Here is a 20104-nt window from a genome sequence, read left to right on the forward strand (position 1 = left end):
GTAATGAAGCTGGATAGTCTAGCCTAGGAATTAAAACACCCACAAGCATGTGCAATTTGCAGTGATGGCATGATTAACATTTCCTTTTGTCATTTTCACTAATGTAATAGCATGTGGAAGAAGGAAGAAATCAAAATGAAGCTAACTGCTGTTTCTTTGCTTTGATTTTGTTTCAGATTCTGAACACCGCAAATGTGTCTCAGGCTGTCACTCTGTTTTATGTGGTGAGAAATGAAAGCACAGTCTTGAATGGCACGGTGTCAAGCAACCTTCTTAACCATCTTTCAGCAGAACTGGTGGGATTCTATCTCACCTACCCTCCTTTGACCATTGCTGAAGGTAAGCCTTCAAAATGATCACATTCTTTGCATTCTTTCAGTGTTTGCTAGTCATTCATGGGTAGCTCTTTGAAAGCATTACTATTGCTACTTAAGCACCATAGCTTTTTCCTATCATCTACCTATCTAGCCAACTATTCTTCCTTGATTAATAGAGGCCCAGACTAGGATGAAAATTTAAAGTGCACCAGAAAAAGAAAGCAGCAGGTAATTCATGCAATGATGGCACACTGATATATAAAACTGACTTCAGAAGTATTTCACAAACTTAGGCTTTCATTAAATGACTGCCTATGTTGGTGGCTGTGTCAGTGGCTGAGAGTTCCTTTAAAGCAGTGAATGGATAGGTAAAGAAAGCTAGGATAGAGATCTGAAACACTGTTATAAGTATGACACAGTACAATCCATACGTGCTTCCACAAGTGTGATGCCATGCTGTTCTTTGAAAATAAATGGCTTAAATTGTCAGGTGGGGTGGGAAAGAGAGTGGGCTGAAATTTTACATTTTTAGTATGTTCTTAACCAAAATAAAAAGCCCCTGGCAAATTAATAAGAGGCCACTGGCTCGAGCTTGAGAAGCATACATCTAATTCCACTCAGACACCGGCTAATGTTTCTGACAAATATAGTTCAGGATTGATGTCACACTGCATTTGAAATATGTGGGTGTATCACTTTTCAGAACCACTTTTTATGATGCAGTGTGGGCGTATGTGAGGCAGTAGGTTGTACTGAACTGGTGTCGCTCTGCTGAGGCAAGTCTCTTTGATCCAACAGAGGCTTTTGTCAGCCGAATGAGGAGGGAGGAAGTTTTCAGCAATTCCCTTTTCCTCCTGCCGCCCCCCCCCATGCTTTCCCAAATCTGCTCTGGAGGATTGGGGGACTCTTTGGAACAACATGGTAGATGGTGCGGGGGGCTGTATGGTGGAGGCGTAATTGTCGAAAACCACCCCCCTCCCTATTCCGCCGACGGAAGCCTTTGCTGGATCAAATAATGTTGCATCAGCAGAGTGACACCGATTGAATACAACCTACTGCCTTGCAATGTGTTCTGTGAAAGCAGCTTGAGGATGAGCCAAGTAGCACTGCTCTGAGCTGAACTGAGCCCTGCGGACTTGTTTCTTCTGTCTAATAACTATGTTTCCAGGACTTGCCATTTAAAATGGCATCCTGTGTCGTCCTAGATGCTTCCATGTGCAGTTAAAAAAACTGACACAAAAGTGTAGTGTGAAGCAAACGTTAGATCACTTTCTGAAAAATATCCATTCATGATCCTGCTTTGATTTCCTTACCCTCTCTGGTTAGTAGTTACATGAAACATTCCTCTGAAGTTTCTTGTGTGAGTAACTGCCAACTGGTCTGTCCCTGGGTGATCAAGAATTCCTTAGTCTAGCCAGAACAATGGAATGATGGATATGTATTCATAGGTTCCTGCACTTAATTTGTAAAACCAGAGATGCCTGGCAAAGAGCTGCCTTCAGACCACACATGTGGACCTGCAAGTCTTGCCCTGTAATCCCAGCTGTACAAAGCATGGCTGCAGTTATTCAGCTGTGAGTAGGAATCATTCTTGCCAGCCAGTCTACAGGCATAAGGAAAACAATTCTGACTGATGCGGGATGTGGCAGTCATGATGTGAGCTCTGGTACTGACTCATGAGATCTGGCTTAAAATGAGAGCAACCATCATGGTCTTTCCAAGGAAAACCCATCCTCGCTTGGCTGTAATGTGTAGGAGTGCTAAATATTAAGCCTGGAGCCATCGCAGTACATCTCCATGCTCCTTCCCCATGTTCCCAGCAGCAAGTGGAGATTTGAAATGTGATGGGCCTGATTGACATGGTGAACCACGCTTGCAGATCATGGCTGCGGATGATCCGCCATGTGGAGCTTTTGGTGGCATTTCTATGGCAACCTGCAGTTTTCATACAAGTTCTCTCGTTAAGCCCTTGATGCATTCAAAGTGTGTCGAAATGCACAGAGGATCCTCACCCTGACAGCTTTTTCATTTACTTTTGAGCTCATGGCTAACTTTCACCTCAGAGAATCTGGAGCGAAGACCCAATGGTTAGCAGAGCAGGGTGGTGTTTTCTGTTCCTTCAAAAAAAAAGAGGTGTGGTTTTGCCCAGGAATCACTTGCATTTTGATGAGCCATGGGAGGATTTCTTTTTTTAGGGCTGTTTTGAATTTTCATGGTACTTGATCTTCAGGGTGGAATTCACCTTTTTGAGGATAATCTGTCTGTCTGTCTGTCTGAAATGAATTGGATTTATTGTTGTGATGTTTTTCTAAAGAAAAGAAAAATGTATTCTTATTTCAAAAATGTTTGGCTCCTGTTTTGGGAGGAACAGGCTGTGGATTGGGAGGGATAGTGCTGCTAGCCCTGATGGCTTTATGCCACCTCCAGTATCAGAGGCAGTTGCTAGGGAATATGAGCAGAAAGGTGTCTTACTTGGGGGTTTCCCACAGGCGGTTGGTTGGCCACTGTGGGAACAGAATACTGGACTAAAGTTTGTTGCTTGATATCTCTCTGTTTAGAATTGTAAAAATCTAAACATGGGAAATGTAAGGACAGTTTGGGTATTTGATTGCTATAGAGTTGATTCTTTTCTCTCTCCTGCCCTTTATTTCAAAGCTTTGGAATATCCAAATCTTGATACTTCAGAAGCAACTAGAGACTATTGGGTGATTACAGGTAAAGGTTTGCATTTTTAAATAAATATTTTTCCTACTGTCTTATCCATGATTTATCTTGACTTATGAGAGCATGTCCTGCTGTGAGTACTCTTGGAATTTCTATCTGTTTGTGAACTTGGCTAGTGAAATTTTCAGTGGCTTGTGATTTCTGCAGTTATTGGCCAAAGTGTTGTTTGAGCAGTTCCTTCTTTCTTATCTAGTATTTCTAAAACTATGAGTCAAAACTCCAAGAATAGAATCACTAGGGTCTAGAAGCTTAAAAGTCCTTAAAAATAGTAAGGTGCTGTAATGATAAGGTACATCAGGCTTTGTTTTAGTTTTAATTTTTTAAAATTGTTGTGAACTACCCAGAGAGCTTCAGCTATTGGATGGTATAGAAATGTAATATAAATGAATGAATGAATGTATTTATATACACTTTGTTTCTAAATATGCTTACTCTGTGGCTTTGTTTCCTTAGGTTGCTGATTTCTGAGCAATTTGTTTGTTCTTTTCTGTGCTTTGGGCATTTTTTTAAAAATGGCACACTCAGAGCAGCTCGTGGCAGTTTACCACAGGCATTACCTGTGGTAAAAGGTATTCATGTGGTCCACAGTTGGGGCTCACCTAATTAAGATAAGTTCATTGTTATAAGATGAAGTTGTGAATGTATTAGAAATAGTGTGTTGAGTGCCCAGCCCCTGGCTTCCTTTGTAATCAAACGGCCCTGTTGTACTTCCAGTCAAACAGCTTTATTTTGCAAACTACGGACAGATGATCATTGGCTCAGGCTACAGCTGTACTCCACATGCAGCATTTAGGAACAGACTTCACTAGCCAGCTTTGCCAGCTTTGCATAGCAGCTATCCTGGGATAAGGATAGATAAGCACTATGAGAGAAAGTTATGGCAAAACTGCCACGAGCTGCTCTGTGTATGCCTTTGCAACCTGAGTGAGCTATCAAGTCCTGCCTTCAAGGTGGGTCTTTCTAGGAGGTCACCTCCCTGGCTGCAAGCCTCAGGACTCTGTGTTGCTCCTCCCTTCTCATCTATCTTCTAACCCTTGTGTCCCTCACTCCTAGCCCCTCCTTCTTGCTAAGGATCCTGCATTCTCATGAGTTCAAAGGCCTCCAGATGATTAGGATGCAAATCCTCCTCTCTGTCACTGTTATTTTCACAGATTTCCTGCTCCTGCAACCTTGACGCCTTGAGATCACTTTCCCTTGCCCCTGTCTGACTCAGAATCAGTTCCCATGTTGTCTCTGGGTGTGTCTGCAGAGGTGCTGGGCCAAATCCCTACGAAGTGTGAATTTGTAAATTTTGAAGGTTTTGCATAACAAGGTCTTTCATTAATGGTCAGTCATTCCTTTGTCAAGCAGATCACTTGTTAATAACCTGGAATTATTGGTGGTTGCCTCCTTAATGGAGTTACCCTTTGGGAGATCAGTAGGCCAGTTCACAGATCACAGTAGATCACCCTGAAAATAAGCTACGCTGGGTTGGTTGTTCACTCACTAATCCACGTTACTCCTGACAGACAATCAGGAGGTCTGCGGCTTACCATGGCTTGTTTCCCCTTATACCTCCTGCTTGCTCCTGGCATGTATCCCATGGGCCTTTGCAGCACAAGCTCAGCAGCCTACTCTGCTAATGAGCACAAATGTGCTCATTAGCAGAGCACAGCATATTTTGTAGAATTCTTTTTTGGTGATTTGTGCATATTTAGCCTTATTTTTGTTTTCACCTTTGGGGAGATTTGTGCAAATATAACTTTATTTTAGTTAAATTTGTGCAAATGTCCCTGAAGGTGGAAAAATAATATTAAACATGCGCAAATCTCCCAAAGATGACCCCCCCCGTTAAATTTGTGCAAATCTTCCCAAAAGTGAAAAAAAAAGGTGTTACTGTCTTGGGAGGTGATGAAATAGAGGAGTAAATTGACTGGTGTCATTTCAAGGCATAATAGAGAGGGAATGCCATTAGTGAGATCGCATAGAGTGACTGGGTTTTTTTTTACAGCTCTGTAGCCCTTTTTGACAAGCCACACATAAGCCATCGTGCAGGGTTCGCACATCATGACAAGCCACTTTGAAAACAAACCACCCTGATCAACCCAACCACAAGCCATGAGTTCTCAGGGTGGCTTGTGTCTGGTTAACAAACCACGTTGAGGAAACTGCTGGGTTCAGATGTCATGACAAGCCACACTGAAACAAACAAGGCTGAGCAGCACCATGTGTTGTCATGTTGTGTGAACCAGGTCAATATATCTTGCATGTTAGAAGGCAAAACTATCAGAGCATCTAGAAAGGCAGCAATGGCAACATGTTCTGCTCCTTCCAGCTAAAGCCTGTGTGTGAGAGGAGAAAAAGCATAAGTGTGTTGTACCAGGTTTTCCGCTTAGTAGGAGTGCCTGTTATTGGCTTTAATTTATGGACTACTTGCATATTTTCAAATAAAACCGATATTACAAAATGCTCTCTCTCCTCCAAAGGAAAAATAAACTTGAGTAACACACTTCTTACCCCAGAACTTCTCACTGCTTGGGAAAGTGGAGAGTGTGCAAGAACATGACTTTGTTTTGTCTGTGTGGAAAACTGGGTTTGGCACAATTTGTGTGTTAATGGTGAGGTTGTATGTTAATGGCAAGGTTTATTAGTAGGGGAATCAAAGCTTTCTGGATCTGCAGCATTTGCTCTACTTGCAAAAGTCCTGTCTTGTCTGGAACTGCTTCCACAGAGAGCATTTCTCAGTCTCCCAAGTTAAAACAGGTACTTCGTAATGCAGCCTGATTAATTCCATCTTGTCTATGTATCTGCATAAATAGATCACCAAGTCATTTTGGCAGGGCCAAGTTTTTCTGTGTTTCTCTGCAGTATTCATCTTCCAGTCCTCTGCCCCTTTGTGGATTCTTGCCTTCCAGCACTCTCCTAGAAACAGTCTCCTGTGTTTTTTTCTTTTGCTGTTCTTCCTATCTCATATTGATCTCTAAAAAGTGCTGTTGCCCATGAGGTCTCCAAATGTGTTCCATACTTTTTGACTTGCTGCTGTTTTAGTTTGAACTGTTGGCTTGAATCCTGTAATGTGGTGGTTGAGTTTAGCTTCAGTTCCTATTCTCTCTGACTCTGTCTGTCTGTCTGTCTGTGTGTCTGTCTGTCTCTCTCTGTCTCTCTCTCTCTCTCTCTGTGTGTGTGTGTGTGTGTATGCACTACTTGGAATCATTCACTAGCTTTGTCACAGGTGAAGAACAGAGATAGGGATGTGTTTAGCTTATTAGCTTAAAGTAATGATGCTGATGCTAGGGAAAGTGGAAGGCAAAAGGAAGAGGGGCCGACCAAGGGCAAGATGGATGGATGATATTCTGGAGGTGACGGACTCAACCTTGGGGGAGCTGGGGGTGATGAAAGCCGACAGGAAGCTCTGGCATGGGCTGGTCCATGAAGTCACGAAAGTCAGAAGCGACTGACCGAATAAACAACAACAACAAACAATGATGCTTAAGGGGCGCGGTGTTAATAATTCAGATGTTTAACAACACTTTAGAAAGAAAAGGGAGGTGAGTAGAACAACAAGGAAAGGGATTTCAACTATGGAATGGAAAATTTAAGATACAGCTAGAAGTTTCTCCTACAATAAGAGCAGCTCAACAATGGAATAAGCTGCCTCCCAGGGATAACCTGGTAGAACTTGCTTCCTTTGCAGTTTTCAAGAAAAAAAAGATTTCACAGGCATGCTTCAGGTGTAGGATAACCAGTCTTAAAGAAGTATTTATTTATTTATTTAATTTATTTATTTAATTTCTATATGGCCCAATAACTGGAGCTCTCTGGTTGGATTTGGTGACCCAATTTGTTTCTCCCAGCTCCATGACTGTATATGTCCCTGCAGCGCAAATGTTAATATATCCTTAATCCGTTGCTATAGCATTTTTCCCTCTATTGTCACAGTTATACAGGGAGTTGACATTACATTGCTGGGGGTGAATAACCAGAGTTTTGCAAGACTAATGGAGCAACGTTTAGCACCGCTGTTCATGATGTCCCATCAACAAGGAAGACGATTTAAACGAGCCACTACAGTCGGCAGCTATACTGTGCAGGTAGCTGATAAGACCCTTTAAAAAAAGAAGAAGAAAAGAGAAAGCATTCTGATACGTCTCCCATCTTTATGTAACATCTATGTATATAATTTAGAAACCACATAGAGGGCTCTTCCGAGAAGTGTAAAGTGGAACAAATTATGGTATTTCAGTTTCTTTTTGTATAAAGGTATTGGTAGTTAAAATCATATCTTGCAAATAATTATTTTCTCCTCTTCTCATCAAGAATGAGATAGATAGAATAATTTAAAGCTATAGATAGACCAGGTCCACTGAAGGATTGTCCCCTTAGCTTTCAAAAAAACCCTGTCATTGTGACTTACTGGGACATCCTGAATCCCAAATGTTTTATGCAGAACAAAATCTATTTCTGTTTTGTGATACTGATTGATACTTCACTAAAAGCCATAAGTTAACCAATGGCCCACTCTTTTCTACTTCCTTTACCTTGCCTCTTTTCCTTTGCTCTCCCATTAGTGAGTGTTCTATACTGAAAATGGTTGTGGAGAACTAGGTAGAGTGCCTATTGGGTGTGTGGACCACTAGGTAGAGTACACTATTGGGTGTGTGCACCACTGGCTTTACTTTACATTGGCTTTACATCTTGGTGGCTGCTTTGGATAGCATTTTATAAGGGTCAGACCCACTGTAGCTAGGCGTAGCATTTGTTAGAGAGGTGAGCAAGAGGGTGGAAATGTGGGAGAAATGTTGGGCTACTGGGCAAACCTGTGAGGTACAAGCAGGCTCCAGCTGGCATGAGTTTCTGCAGAAAATATTTTCCTTTTGAATATTTATGCATACTGCCATTTTAATAGGAACGGAGATTTAATTCACCAGTCTGTTTGCATACTAATTTTATCTTATTGGCACAGAAGCGAGCTTATTAATATTATAGATTAATGATCTTTTCCCTTTGTCTTTCTCTCTGTTTTTTCTTTAATAAGATGGTAAAAATGCAGAGAATTCCAGGACCCAAGGAGCTTGCTGAATTGACTTACTATACTTTATACAATGGGAAACCTTTGCTGGGCACAACAGCTGCCAAAATTTTGAGCACTGTTGATTCACAAAGGATGGCCTTGACATTGGGATATGTCGTTCAAGTACAAGCTGATCGTAAGAGTTCTTTTCTGTGCTTTCCCCTCCCTTTTAAATAATGTATCAAATATTATGATTGTTACAAAAATTCAGCATGCAGCCTTCCATACAGTAGCTTAGCCATTATGGGTCAGTAACTCATGCTGATTAGCCATGCTGATTAGCCGCCTTAATATATACCTTCAGTAATAACATATGGAAGAGTTCTTTGGGAAGATATATAGCTAGGATCATCATCCACACTAATTAACTCTTCAGTATTAAGAGGAAAAATATTGCTGAAGTTAGGATGTGCAGCTCCTTGCATGTTGTGGCATTAGCCAAAGTGGATAATTTAAGAGAGATCTGTGCTACCTTCAAACATACTGCTTCTCCATGTCTGCCTATATGATTTGCCTATATTGCCTGTCCCAAAGCAGTATACTTTAAAAACTATTTACTTTAAAGACTGGCAGGAAATTACAATCTCTGAAATTCCATAAAGGCTTGATGGCAGTGGAGGTAATGTCCAGAACCTGGTCACTTTCTAGTCCATGGTGATATTTTGCTTTACAAAGTAAATGGATTGACAGTCCAGAAGTCCAGATCTGGACACTGTAGATGGATCCATCTGTAGATGGATTCCTGCACTGAGCAGGGGGTTGGACTTGATGCCTTGTAGACCCCTTCCAACCCTATTATTCTATGATTCTATAATCTTTTTGTTTCAATTTATATGTTTAAAATCATTCTCCTAACATTTTTTCCTCTACATTAATTATGTAAGTTTTTTCATTTTTATTTTTTTTTACAACACTTTTGTCAAAACAGTTAATGAAACAGGCTCTTTTTTTGGTTGATGCCCTAGTCCTTTTAGATTTATGACCATTGGCAATATTTTCTGCAAAGTAGGAATGACTTGAATTTGCCCTGTAAAGCCTTTGACAGATTTTAGGTCTTCACTAGCTCATGTCCTGACATGAGTATTCACCAGTATATTAGCTGATCTGAAACCTGCAGATCACTGGAGAAGGTGGTCATAGGGCTGGTTGAGATGTAATGCTAAGCCATAGTTTAGTGTTAATTTATTAATTTATTATTAAATGTATTAATTGCCCATCTGGCTGGTCATCCAGCCACTCTGGGCGATATATAGCGCATAATAAAACAGTTTAAAACAATAAAATTCTACAATAAAAATGTTTTCTAAAATACCCTAACCCACCCCAAATGCCTGCCTGAACAACCACGTTTTTAATGCACGACGGAAGCTCATTAAAGAGGGGGCATGGTGGAGTTCCCTAGGGAGGGAGTTCCACAGAGTGGGGGCCACCACAGAAAAGGCCCGCTCCTTCGTCCCCACCAGTCTAGCTGTCCTGGCTGATGGGACAGAGAGAAGGCCATCCAAGGCTGATCTTGTTAAGCGGCCTGTCTGGTGTTGCTGGAGGTGCTCCTTAAGATAGGCTGGGCCAGAACCATATAGGGTTTTAAAGGTCAAAACCTACACCTTGAATTTGGCCTGGAAAACAACTGGTAACCAGTGCAACTCCTTCAGCACTGGAGTGATGTGATCTCGCCGGCGGCTGCTTTAATCAGGCGAGCCGCTGCTTTCTGTACCAGCTGCAGCTTCCGAACTGTCTTCAAGGGTAACCCCTGTCAGGGTGGACACTGAGCCCATAGAATCCCAGAGTAGTTCTCATTCGGAGGAAGAGCAGTTGCTCCTGGGAGAGGAGCGCGTCCCTTTTTCCCAGGGCCCGCAGCTGACAGAGATTCCTCCCACCAACATTCCTAGATTAAAAAGCAGTCCAGAGAGTGACCCAGCACAGATAGCAGACTGGGTGGATGCGCGGCGCAGACAGAGAGCGGTGCCAAATGGAGGGCGTGTAAAGAAGCCGTAGCACCCGGTTGGTGCTCAAAGAACGGTTGCGCCCAGAGGATCCAAGGGAAAAGGGGAGGGATTCTCCCTAGTTCTTATATTCAGGGATTTGCCAGTAATTGCCTTTCAAACGGGGACCAACTGTTCCAACTTAGGGCAAAGGGATGCTGCTGCTCAGATCTAGTTGCTACCTGTAGAGTTGTTAAGTTGTAAAAGAAGAATAAAGCTTTGAAAAGAATCCCTTTGTCTGTGTCTGGACTTGGCTACTAAATTAGACTGAGAGAGCCCTCCAAGGAGCCCTTGACAACCTCACGTAGAGCGCATTACAGTAGTCTAAACGAGAGGAGACCAGGGCATGTACTACCGATGGGAGCAGATGGTCGGGAAGGAAGGGGCGCAGCCGCCGTATCAGATGGAGTTGATACGGTGCTGTCTGGCTCACAGCTGACACCTGAGCCTCCATGGACAGCTGGGAGTCCAAAATGACCCCCAGGCTGCGGACCTGGTCTTTCAAGGGTAGCCATACCCCATTCAACACCAGGTCAACATCCCCCAGTCTCCTCTTGTCTCCCAACAAAAGTACCTCGGTCTTCTCAGGATTTAGCTTCAGCTTATTCCTCCCCATCCAGCCACTCACCGTCTCCAGACATTTGGACAGGGATTCTATGGCCAACCTTGGTGAAGATTTGAACGAGAGGTATAGAGCTGTGTGTCATCCGCATATTGATGACACTGCACCCCAAACCTCCTGATGATAGCCCCCAGCGGCTTCACATAGATGTTAAATAGCATCGGGGAGAGGATGGAACCCTGTGGCACCCCACGAGTGAGTTGCCACAGGTCCGAAACCTCCTCTCCCAGAGAATTAAGTTAAGAGAATTAGACTAGCCTCCTGCTGGTTTCATGTTCTCTTCCTCCTCCGGTGTGGCTGTGAGGAGGAGTTTGGAAGCTTTTGCTTTTGTTTTAGTTTAATGGCAGTTTGCCATGTCATCTGAACCTGGACAAATTGTGGTTAAGTCCAACTGCACTTAGTGGAAACCAGCCAACTTCAAACCATTATTTATGAAACTGTCTTGTTTTCACTAACCATAATTAAGATTAGCTGCATAATTAAGATTAGGTTCGGAGAACACACTAGACCATGGTTACTCTAAAGCAGACGCTTCTCATCTCCTTGTAGCTTCACTGGATAAAGAGAAGGTAGGGGGAAAGTGTTTGAGTCTGTGGGAGGCTAGGCTCATTTTCTTAAAGCTAAACCATAGTTTAGTGTAATGTCTGAACACATCCATAGTTTGACCATTAGAGATTATGGCTTCACTGTAGTCCCATTTATCTAGTAGGCAGCTTTCATTCTTGACAATGTCAGGGAAAAGAACTTGTCATAACTGGTCATAGGAGATGTGTATATGTGTGGCTCTAAATGGCAAACAAATGCTAAAATCCACATACAATTTACTCCTTAGAAGTCAATGATCACTTTCAGGAAAAGGAAACATTCTTGGCTTAGTAAGCAAAGATATTTATGAGCACCAAGAACTTGCACTTAGCTTCTTCATTCCTTTCTTCACACATGAGCAAGTGAGCAGGTCATTCAGAAACTGCGATTAGCCATAGCTTCCTATTACACCAGAAGTGCAAAACTATGGTTAATGGCTTCCAAACAAGATGGAATATGAAGTTTAACATTGGTTTCTGTCTACTTGTTGTTCAGTCGTTAAGTCGTGTCCGACTATTCATGACCCCATGGACCATAGCACGCCAGGCCTTCCTGTCCTCCGCTCTCTCCCGGAGTGTGCTCAAGTTCATATTAATTGCATCGGTGATGCTATCTAGCCATCTCATCCTCTGCCGTCTCCTTCTCCTTTTGCCTTCAATCTTTCCCAGCATCAGTGACTTTTCCAGTGACTTTTCTCTTCGTATTTGGTGGCCAAAATATTTGAGCTTCAGCTTCAGTATCTGTCCTTCCAATGAGCAGTCAGAGTTGATTTCCATTAGGATTGACCGATTTGACGTCCTTGCAGTCCAGGGGACTCGCAAGAGTCTTCTGCAGCACCACAGTTTGAACACATCAATTCTTCAGCGCTCAGCCTTCCTTATAGTCCAGTTCTCACAGCCATACGTTGCTACTGGGAAAACCATAGTTTTGATTATGCGGACCTTTGTTGGCAAGGTGATGTCTCTGCTTCTTACTATGCTGTCTAGGTTGGCCATAGCTTTCCTCCCAAGGAGCAAGTGTCTTTTAATTTCATGGCTACAGTCACCGTCTGCAGTGATCTTGGAGCCCAAGAAAGTAAAATCTGTCACTGCTTCCATTTCTTCCCCTTCTATATGCCAGGAAGTGTTGGGGCCAGATGCCATGATCTTAGTTTTTTTAATGTTGAGTTTCAAACCAGCTTTTGCACTCTCCACTTTCACCCTCAACAGGAGGCTCTTTAGATCCTCTTCGCTTTCTGCCATTAGGGTGGTATCGTCTGCATATCTGAGGTTGTTGATAATTCTCCCAGCAATCTTAATTCCGACCTGTGATTCATCCAACCCGGCATTTCTCATGATGTACTCTACATATAAGTTAAATAAGCAGGGCGACAATATGCAGCCTTGTCATACTCCTTTCCCAATTTTGAACCACTCGGTTGTTCCATGTCTGGTTCTTACTGTTGCTTCTTGACCCTTGTACAGGTTTCTCAGGAGACAGGTAAGGTGGTCTGGTACTCCCATCTCTTTAAAAATTTGCCACAGTTTGTTGTGATCCACACAATCAAAGGCTTTAGCGTAGTCAATGAAGCAGAAATAGACGTTTTTCTGGAATTCTCTTGCTTTCTCCATGATCCAGCGAATGTTGGCGATTTGATCTCTGGTTCCTCTGCCTCTTCGGAACCCAGGTTGTATTTCTGGTAGTTCTCGGTTAACATACTGCTGAAGCCTAGCTTGTAGGATTTTGAGCATAACCTTGCTGGCATGTGAAAGGAGCGCAATTGTATGGTAGTTTGAACACTCTTTGGCGTTGCCCTTCTTTGGAATTGGAATATAAACTGACCTTTTCCAGTCTTGTGGCCACTGTTGAGTGTTCCAAATTTGTTGGCATATTGAGTGCAGCACTTTAACAGCAGCATCTTTTAGGATTTTAAATAGCTCAGCTGCAATACTATCCTCTCCGCTAGCTTTGTTGTTAGTAATGCTTCCTAAGGCCCACTTGACTTCACTCTCGAGGATGTCCGGCTCCATTTCAGTGACCGCACTATCATGGCTATCAGGGATGTTAAGATCTTTCCTGTATAGTTCTTCTGTGTATTCTTGCCACCTCTTCTTAATCTCATCTGCTTCTGTTAGTTCCCTGCCTTCTTTGTCCTTTATCATGCCCGTCTTTGCACAAAACGTTCCCTTGAGATCTCCGATTTTCTCGAAAAGATCTCTAGTCTTTCCCATTCTGTTGTTTTCCTCGATTTCTTTGCATTGTTCATTTAAGAAGGCCTTCTTGTCTCTCCTTGTCTCTCTCTGGCAATCTGCATTCAGTTGGGTATATCTTCCCCTTTCTCCTTTGCTTTTCACTTCCCTTCTTTCCTCAGCTACTTGTAAAGCCTCATCAGACAGCCACTTTGCTTTCTTGCATTTCTTTTTCTTTGGGATGGATTGAGTTGCTGCCTCCTGAACAATGTTGCAGACCTCTGTCCATAGTTCCTCAGGCACTCTGTCTATCAGGTCTAATCCCTGAAATCTATTTGTCACCTCCACTGTATATTCATAAGGGATATGCTTTAGGTCATACCTGAATGGTTTAGTGGTTTTCCCTACGTTCTTCAATTTAAGCTGAAATTTTGCAACAAGAAGCTCATGATCTGAGCCACAGTCAGCTCCAGGTCTTGTTTTGACTGACTGTATAGAGCTTCTCCATCTTTGGCTGCAAAGGACATAATCAATCTGATTTCGATATTGACCATCTGGTGATGTCCATGTGTAGAGTCGCCTCTTGTGCTGTTGGAAAAGAGTGTTTGGTATGATCAGCGTGTTCTCTTGACAGAACTCTATTAGCCTTTGTCCTGCTTCATTTTGTACACCAAGGCCATGCTTGCCTGTTATCCCGGTGATTTCTTGACTTCCTACTTTAGCATTCCAATCCCCTATGATAAAGAGGACATCTTTTTTTGGTGTTAGTTCTAGAAGGTGTTGTAGGTCTTCATAGAACCGATCAACCTCAGCTTCTTCGGCCTCAGTGGTTGGGGCATAGACTTGAATTACTGTGATGTTGAATGGTTTGCCTTGGATTCATACTGAGATCATTCTATTGTTTTTGAGATTGTACCCCAGTAGTGCTTTTCCCACCCTTTTATTGACTATGAGTGCTACTCCATTTCTTCTAAGGGATTCTTGCCCACAGTAGTAGATGCGTTGGTCACCAGAATTAAATTCGCCCATGCCTGTCCATTTTAGTTTGCTGATTCCCAAGATGTCGATGTTCAGTCTTGCCATCTCATGTATGACCACCTCCACCTTCCCTTGATTCATTGATCTGACATTCCAGGGTCCTAAACAATATTGTTCTTTACAGCACTGGATTTTCTTTTCACCACCAGACACATCCACAGCTGAATGTCCTTTCGGCTTTGGCTCAGCCGCTTCACTCTTTCTGGCGCTTCTTGGAAATTCCCTCTGCTCTTTCCCAGTAGTATATTGGACACCTTCTGGCCTGAGGGGCTCATCTCCCGGTGTCATATCTTTTAGCCTTGTGATACGTTCCATGGGGTTTTCTTGGCAAGAATACTGGAGTGGGTTGCCATTTCCTTCTCCAGTGGACCACATTTTGTCTGAACTCTCTGCCATGACCTGTCCGTCTTGGGTGGCCCTGCACGGCATAGCTTATGGCTTCACTGAGTTACGCAAGCCCCTTCACCACAACAAGGCAGTGATCCATGAAGGGGTTCTGTCTACTGGCTTGTTTTAAAGCCATTAACCATTGTTCCCAGTTTGGGTGTAATCAGAAGCTATGGCTAACTGTGATTCTGGGTTTGTTCACTTGCCCATATGAAGCAGCTGTGTCTGGATGCCTGAAGTTTATTAAGCCAAGATCATACTTGTCTGAACTGGGCCAGTATATCTTCTCCAGAGCAGGTTGCTTGTAGGCTGAAACTTAAACATTAGCTGCTTGTATGTAGCTTTGTCAAGGCTGAAATTACATGATTATTCTTACATAAAATAAAAAGTAACTTGTGATGAACTATTCAAATATTGAAGATTATCTCATGTTTTAATTATACCCAGTGATTATACCATCTTCTGGCTAGCTTTGGAAACATTTATATGACATTATTGATTTTAAATCTCTTCCCAGCTGGAAATAGTCATCAGTGACCTTTCCAATTTCTAGTCACTTAAGTGCTTGCCATATTGCTAATAGTTCATTCATAAATATTATTGCTTGAATGTTATGAAAGGAAACAGGGCATTCAATTAGTACTATGTAAGAGCTTGTATTGGGTGGGAAATGGTCACCTTTGCCCTAACTGCCAATAATTACAGCTATTGCTGATATAGTCTACTACTTAACTAAGATGAAGTGGAACATAGTCAGCTGCCTTATACCGTATCAGACTATTGGTCCATTAAACTCAGAATCCTTTACACTGACTTGCAGCGGCTCTCAGGGCTTCAGATGGAGAATTTTCCCAGCCTGACCTGGAGACTGAACCTGGGACCTTTTTGTGTACAAAGCATAGGATCTACAACTGGGTTACAGACCTTCCCCTGGTATTTTTTGATGTGATTAGGAGCAGACTGTACTCACAAGTTATTTTCTTTTCAGAAGCTGGTTGTTCCCTGGGTGGGGCTCCATAGGTTAATGGCCAAGCACGGTTTGCATGCTTAAGTCTCCACTTCCAATCATGGGTAACTCCAGCTAAGGCAGTAGAGCTGGGGAAATGCCTGACTGCCTGAGGCTTTTTGAGAGCTAATGTCAGTAACAGGAGACAGTCCAGAGTGTGATTGGTCTGACTCATTATAAAGCAGATTTATAATTTACTTTCTATCTTGATACATACAGCTGTGGTGAAAAACCCACCCAACAATCTGTGGATCATTGCAGCAGTGCTGGCTCCCATTGCTGTGGTTACAGTCATTATCATCATCATCACCGCTGTTCTGTGCAGGAAGAACAAAAATGACTTCAAGGCAGACACCATGATGAACTTGCCACAGAGAGCCAAGGTAAATGAATTTCATCCCAGGCTCAGAACTGTTAATTTGTTTCTTCCGAGTTACATTCTTCATCCTTCTGTGCTTGGACAAGTTTGTTCAAACTGTAAAACAGTAATCTAAACTCAAAGACAGACAGAAGCCATTTCCGTTTATGAGAATAAGCATTCATGATCTTAGGTACCTGTTTTGGGTTAAGTTGATGGAAATAAAATAAGCTTAGGAGATCTGCTCAATCTTCCTTATTCACAGTAAGAAATCAGTCCGCATTTTGTTTTGCGGTCCCCCCTTCCAAGTGGTGGGAAGTGGAAATCAGCCTTATAGGGTCAGTTTCTGAAGAAGAGAGTACTGGCTACTTAAATAGTCTTCATAAACTCTATTTGTTTACAACTGTACAGATTGGGCAGGAATTTTGGGTGTGTAGAAGCAAGTATTGCAATTCACAGAAATTCACTTCCTGCAACATCTCAAACTGTTCTTACTCAGCTCTCTTTGCTAGGCAGTCCCCCAAAATTGCTGCTATGCAATCAGATGTTTGGAACAGCCTAACAATTGTCAGTGACCAGCCTATGCTGAGCCTGAAGAGAAACTCAGAATATTAGGACAGCATGGCTGTAACAAGATATAGATATTTGTCAGTTGGGTCAGGATGCCACAGCAATAAACTCAAGCTGGCTTCACCATGTCAAAATCGTAAATAAAATTTCCTGATCAATATCAAGCACTGCTTCATAGATTTTTTTTTCAAATTCTCATTTTAAAGCAAGTAACATTTAAGAGGTACTAGAACAATTGGTAGGTTTTGTTATCAAAAGTATATGTCATAACAAAAGAAAAGAAAGATGATCGAATCAGAAAGAATCCAAAAATACATTTTAAAAATAACTACTACTTGCTTGTAGATAGCTCCACAACCTAGAATAGCTACCAACTTGAAACAACAGGCCATATAGCAAAGATGCAAACACAGGGACCAGATCCTGCAACAAACCTAGATGCCAAGTCTAACCTCATATCTACTCTGGAAACATTATTATCTAACATAATTAGATAACCATTATTAGGTTATCTGGAAACCTAGAACATTCACTTGATCATCTTCCAATGTGATATGTACCATCTTCTATTAGCAATGCCCTTTTGCATTCTACATAGGGCAGACAGGTCAGTCTCTACAGAAAAGAATAAATAGACACAAATCTGACATCAGAAATAACAATATTCAAAAACTGGTGGGAGAATGCTTCAGCCTCCCAGAACACTCTGTCACTAAGTCATTGTGGAACAAAACTCCACTTCAAAGTTAGATTATTGCATGAGGCTTTTGAGTTAGACTTCATCAATAGGATTAATTCTATTGCCAGAGGCTTGGCTTACCTAGAGCCAGGATGTTTGTGTTATCAGCAGCAACTGTACAGTGAATGGCACTGTTAATCATGTGATTGTCATGTCAGTACTTTGTGCATTTATTTTCCTTCTGACCTCACTGTTTACAATTGACCCCCTACCCTGAAATGTACTGTATAAAAACCTGAAACTCTCTGTAACACTTCATGGATCTGATGAAGTGGGCTATAGTCCATGAAAGCTTATGCCAAAATAAAGTTGTTAGTATTTAAGTTGCCATAAAACTCTTTGTTGTTATAGTGGAGAGTGAGTTCCACAGTCTGTATTGAGAATGCACTCTCTTGGGTTGCTGCATGTTGAAATCCAGGCAAAACTGCCCAGCCAAGAAGGCATCTCTGTTAGATCTTAATATCCAGGCAGGTACATTCCATCAGGCATTCAGGTCCTAAGCTGTGTAGGGCTTTATATGTTAGTGCAAACACCCTGAACTAGGCTTGGTAGCTGATTGACAGCCAGTGCAACCCATTCAGCACTGGTGGAATATGTTCCTGGTAAGCTGTCCCATTCAGCAGCCTAGCCACAGCATTTTGCAGTAGCTGCAACTTCTGGGCTAGCTTCAAAGGCAGCCCCACTTAAAGCACATTGCAGTAGTCCAATCTTTAGGTTACTAGTGGATGTATCACTCTGGCCAGGCTGTGCTGTAGCTGGCAAACTACCCAAAACTGGGAAAGGCGCTCTTCGCCTTGGAGGCCACTTGTGCCTCCGTTGACAGTGATGAATCCAGGACCTCCTCCAAGATACACACCTTTGGATCTTCCATTTTTTGTTTTTTATCTGTTTTTATGCTGAAGGTTGGCATTTGTAAATTTTTATATTTAAATAGTTTAAAACTTTTTAATGATTCCGTTGTTGTACCCCACTTTATTTATTTCTGGAATAAGAAATAATCTTCTATACAAATAGAAGAAAGAAAGAAAGAAAGAAAGAAAGAGAAAGAAAGAAAGAAAGAAAGAAAGAAAGAGCAGAAATCCATCCGCTCAATTCATGTATGAGAATCACAGCACAATCTTAAACTTGCCTACTCAGAAGTTAGTCCTACTGAGTTCAATAGGTCTTAGTCCCAGGTAAGTGGGTATAGGATTGCAGCATCAGTCTCCAATGTAACTCAGCAACTAGTTTCAGTGCACTTGAAAGCCTTGCATGTTTATGAACAAGAAAAGAACAGTTTGGCTTAGAGTGTATGCCTTCAGTTCATAAACAAACTACATAATTCCAGTGATCAGTAATGATTAACAGAATTTTCCAACTTCTTTATAATTAAGGTCATCCTGTCCATTAGGACAGAGCTAGTATTTCAATGATTTTCAGGACAAAATCATGACAAAAGGCAATCTACTTTAAAGAGGTGAAAATAAAGTAAAGTAGGTAATATTAGAGTCTGGGGAGGGATTACAGTGCTTGTGTTCTTGAGAACCCTTGGGTTTCTTGGAAACCTCTCAGGGGTTACTCATTGAGAAGATCACTGATGGCAAATAAGCTTACCTGAAACATCTGTTCAAGGGATAGTGCGGGATGTGTTTTACATTTCTTGGTGAGGTATATGATGTCTGGCTAGCACCTCATATGAAGTGACTGTGTGGCCTAGAATGCTCCCCTACACCTTTGGATGCAAGGTTCTGTGGCTGCTATGCAAAGGTTGTCCTAGATTCGATTCCTGCCTTCTCCACGGAGAACTGGGAAAGACCCCTGCCTGAAACCCTGGAGAGCCACTGCCAGTTAGTATAGACAATTCTGAGTGTGATGAGCCAGTGGTCTGCCTCAGTGGAAGGGTTTGTGTGGCACAATATCGAAAATGCTGACTGATCACTCCTGCTGCAAGTGAAAGCAGCTAAACAACCCACGGGACCTTTGGTCCATGGCTTGATTAGCATGACATGCAAACCCAGACAACCATGGATTATTTGTACGGCTTGTAAGGGAGAGACAAGCTAGAGGTCAGGGTTTGCACATTACACTAATGGCTTGCAGCAGGAACCATCAGGCAGCATGTAAACAACCTCTGGAGCATTGGCTTATCGTGACATGCAAACTGGGTCAATATAAGGCAACTTCCTGTGTTCCTATATAAATTGATATGGAGAGTGTTCCCTGAAGGTAGAAGTTTTGGAAACCACTGGTGTAATTAAAACTTCAGTCGAGTTTAAACCAGTACAATTCTTTGAAACAATGGGGTTAGAATCATGCTTATGGGGTAGGCCCATGCTTATGGGCTTTCTAAAGTCAGACCTAAAAAATGCTCTAGCAGGACACGTAAATGAAAAACTTCATATTTTAGGTATCAACTAGACATTATGTGGGAGATATGTGAACAGGATCTTCCACTGTTTTAAAAGCATAAATAGCAGTTGGAGGGAGGGGGCAGTGAAATTCAAATTGGAATCATGGCACTGTGGGAGATGCCTTAAGCCCTTTCTCCTGCACTGTTTCCCTGAACAAAATCGCCACAT

The 20104-nt window shown here is 42.2% G+C and overlaps 1 protein-coding gene across 1 annotated transcript in view; it reads left to right on the plus strand.

Annotated features, from left to right (window-relative positions):
- Positions 1-20104, plus strand: part of KIAA1549L (KIAA1549 like) — a 235780-nt gene that overhangs the window by 117660 nt on the left and 98016 nt on the right. Inside the window, exons 6-10 of the mRNA XM_084853439.1 lie at positions 177-339; positions 2973-3032; positions 6960-7111; positions 8056-8227; positions 16099-16262. Coding sequence (XP_084709565.1) covers positions 177-339; positions 2973-3032; positions 6960-7111; positions 8056-8227; positions 16099-16262 — 711 coding nt within the window. The remainder of the gene's footprint in view (positions 1-176; positions 340-2972; positions 3033-6959; positions 7112-8055; positions 8228-16098; positions 16263-20104) is intronic.

This window comes from Heloderma suspectum, chromosome 1 (genome assembly GCF_057233095.1).
Source record: "Heloderma suspectum isolate Gila_16-S chromosome 1, 16-S_ref, whole genome shotgun sequence".
Classification (NCBI taxonomy): domain Eukaryota; kingdom Metazoa; phylum Chordata; class Lepidosauria; order Squamata; family Helodermatidae; genus Heloderma; species Heloderma suspectum.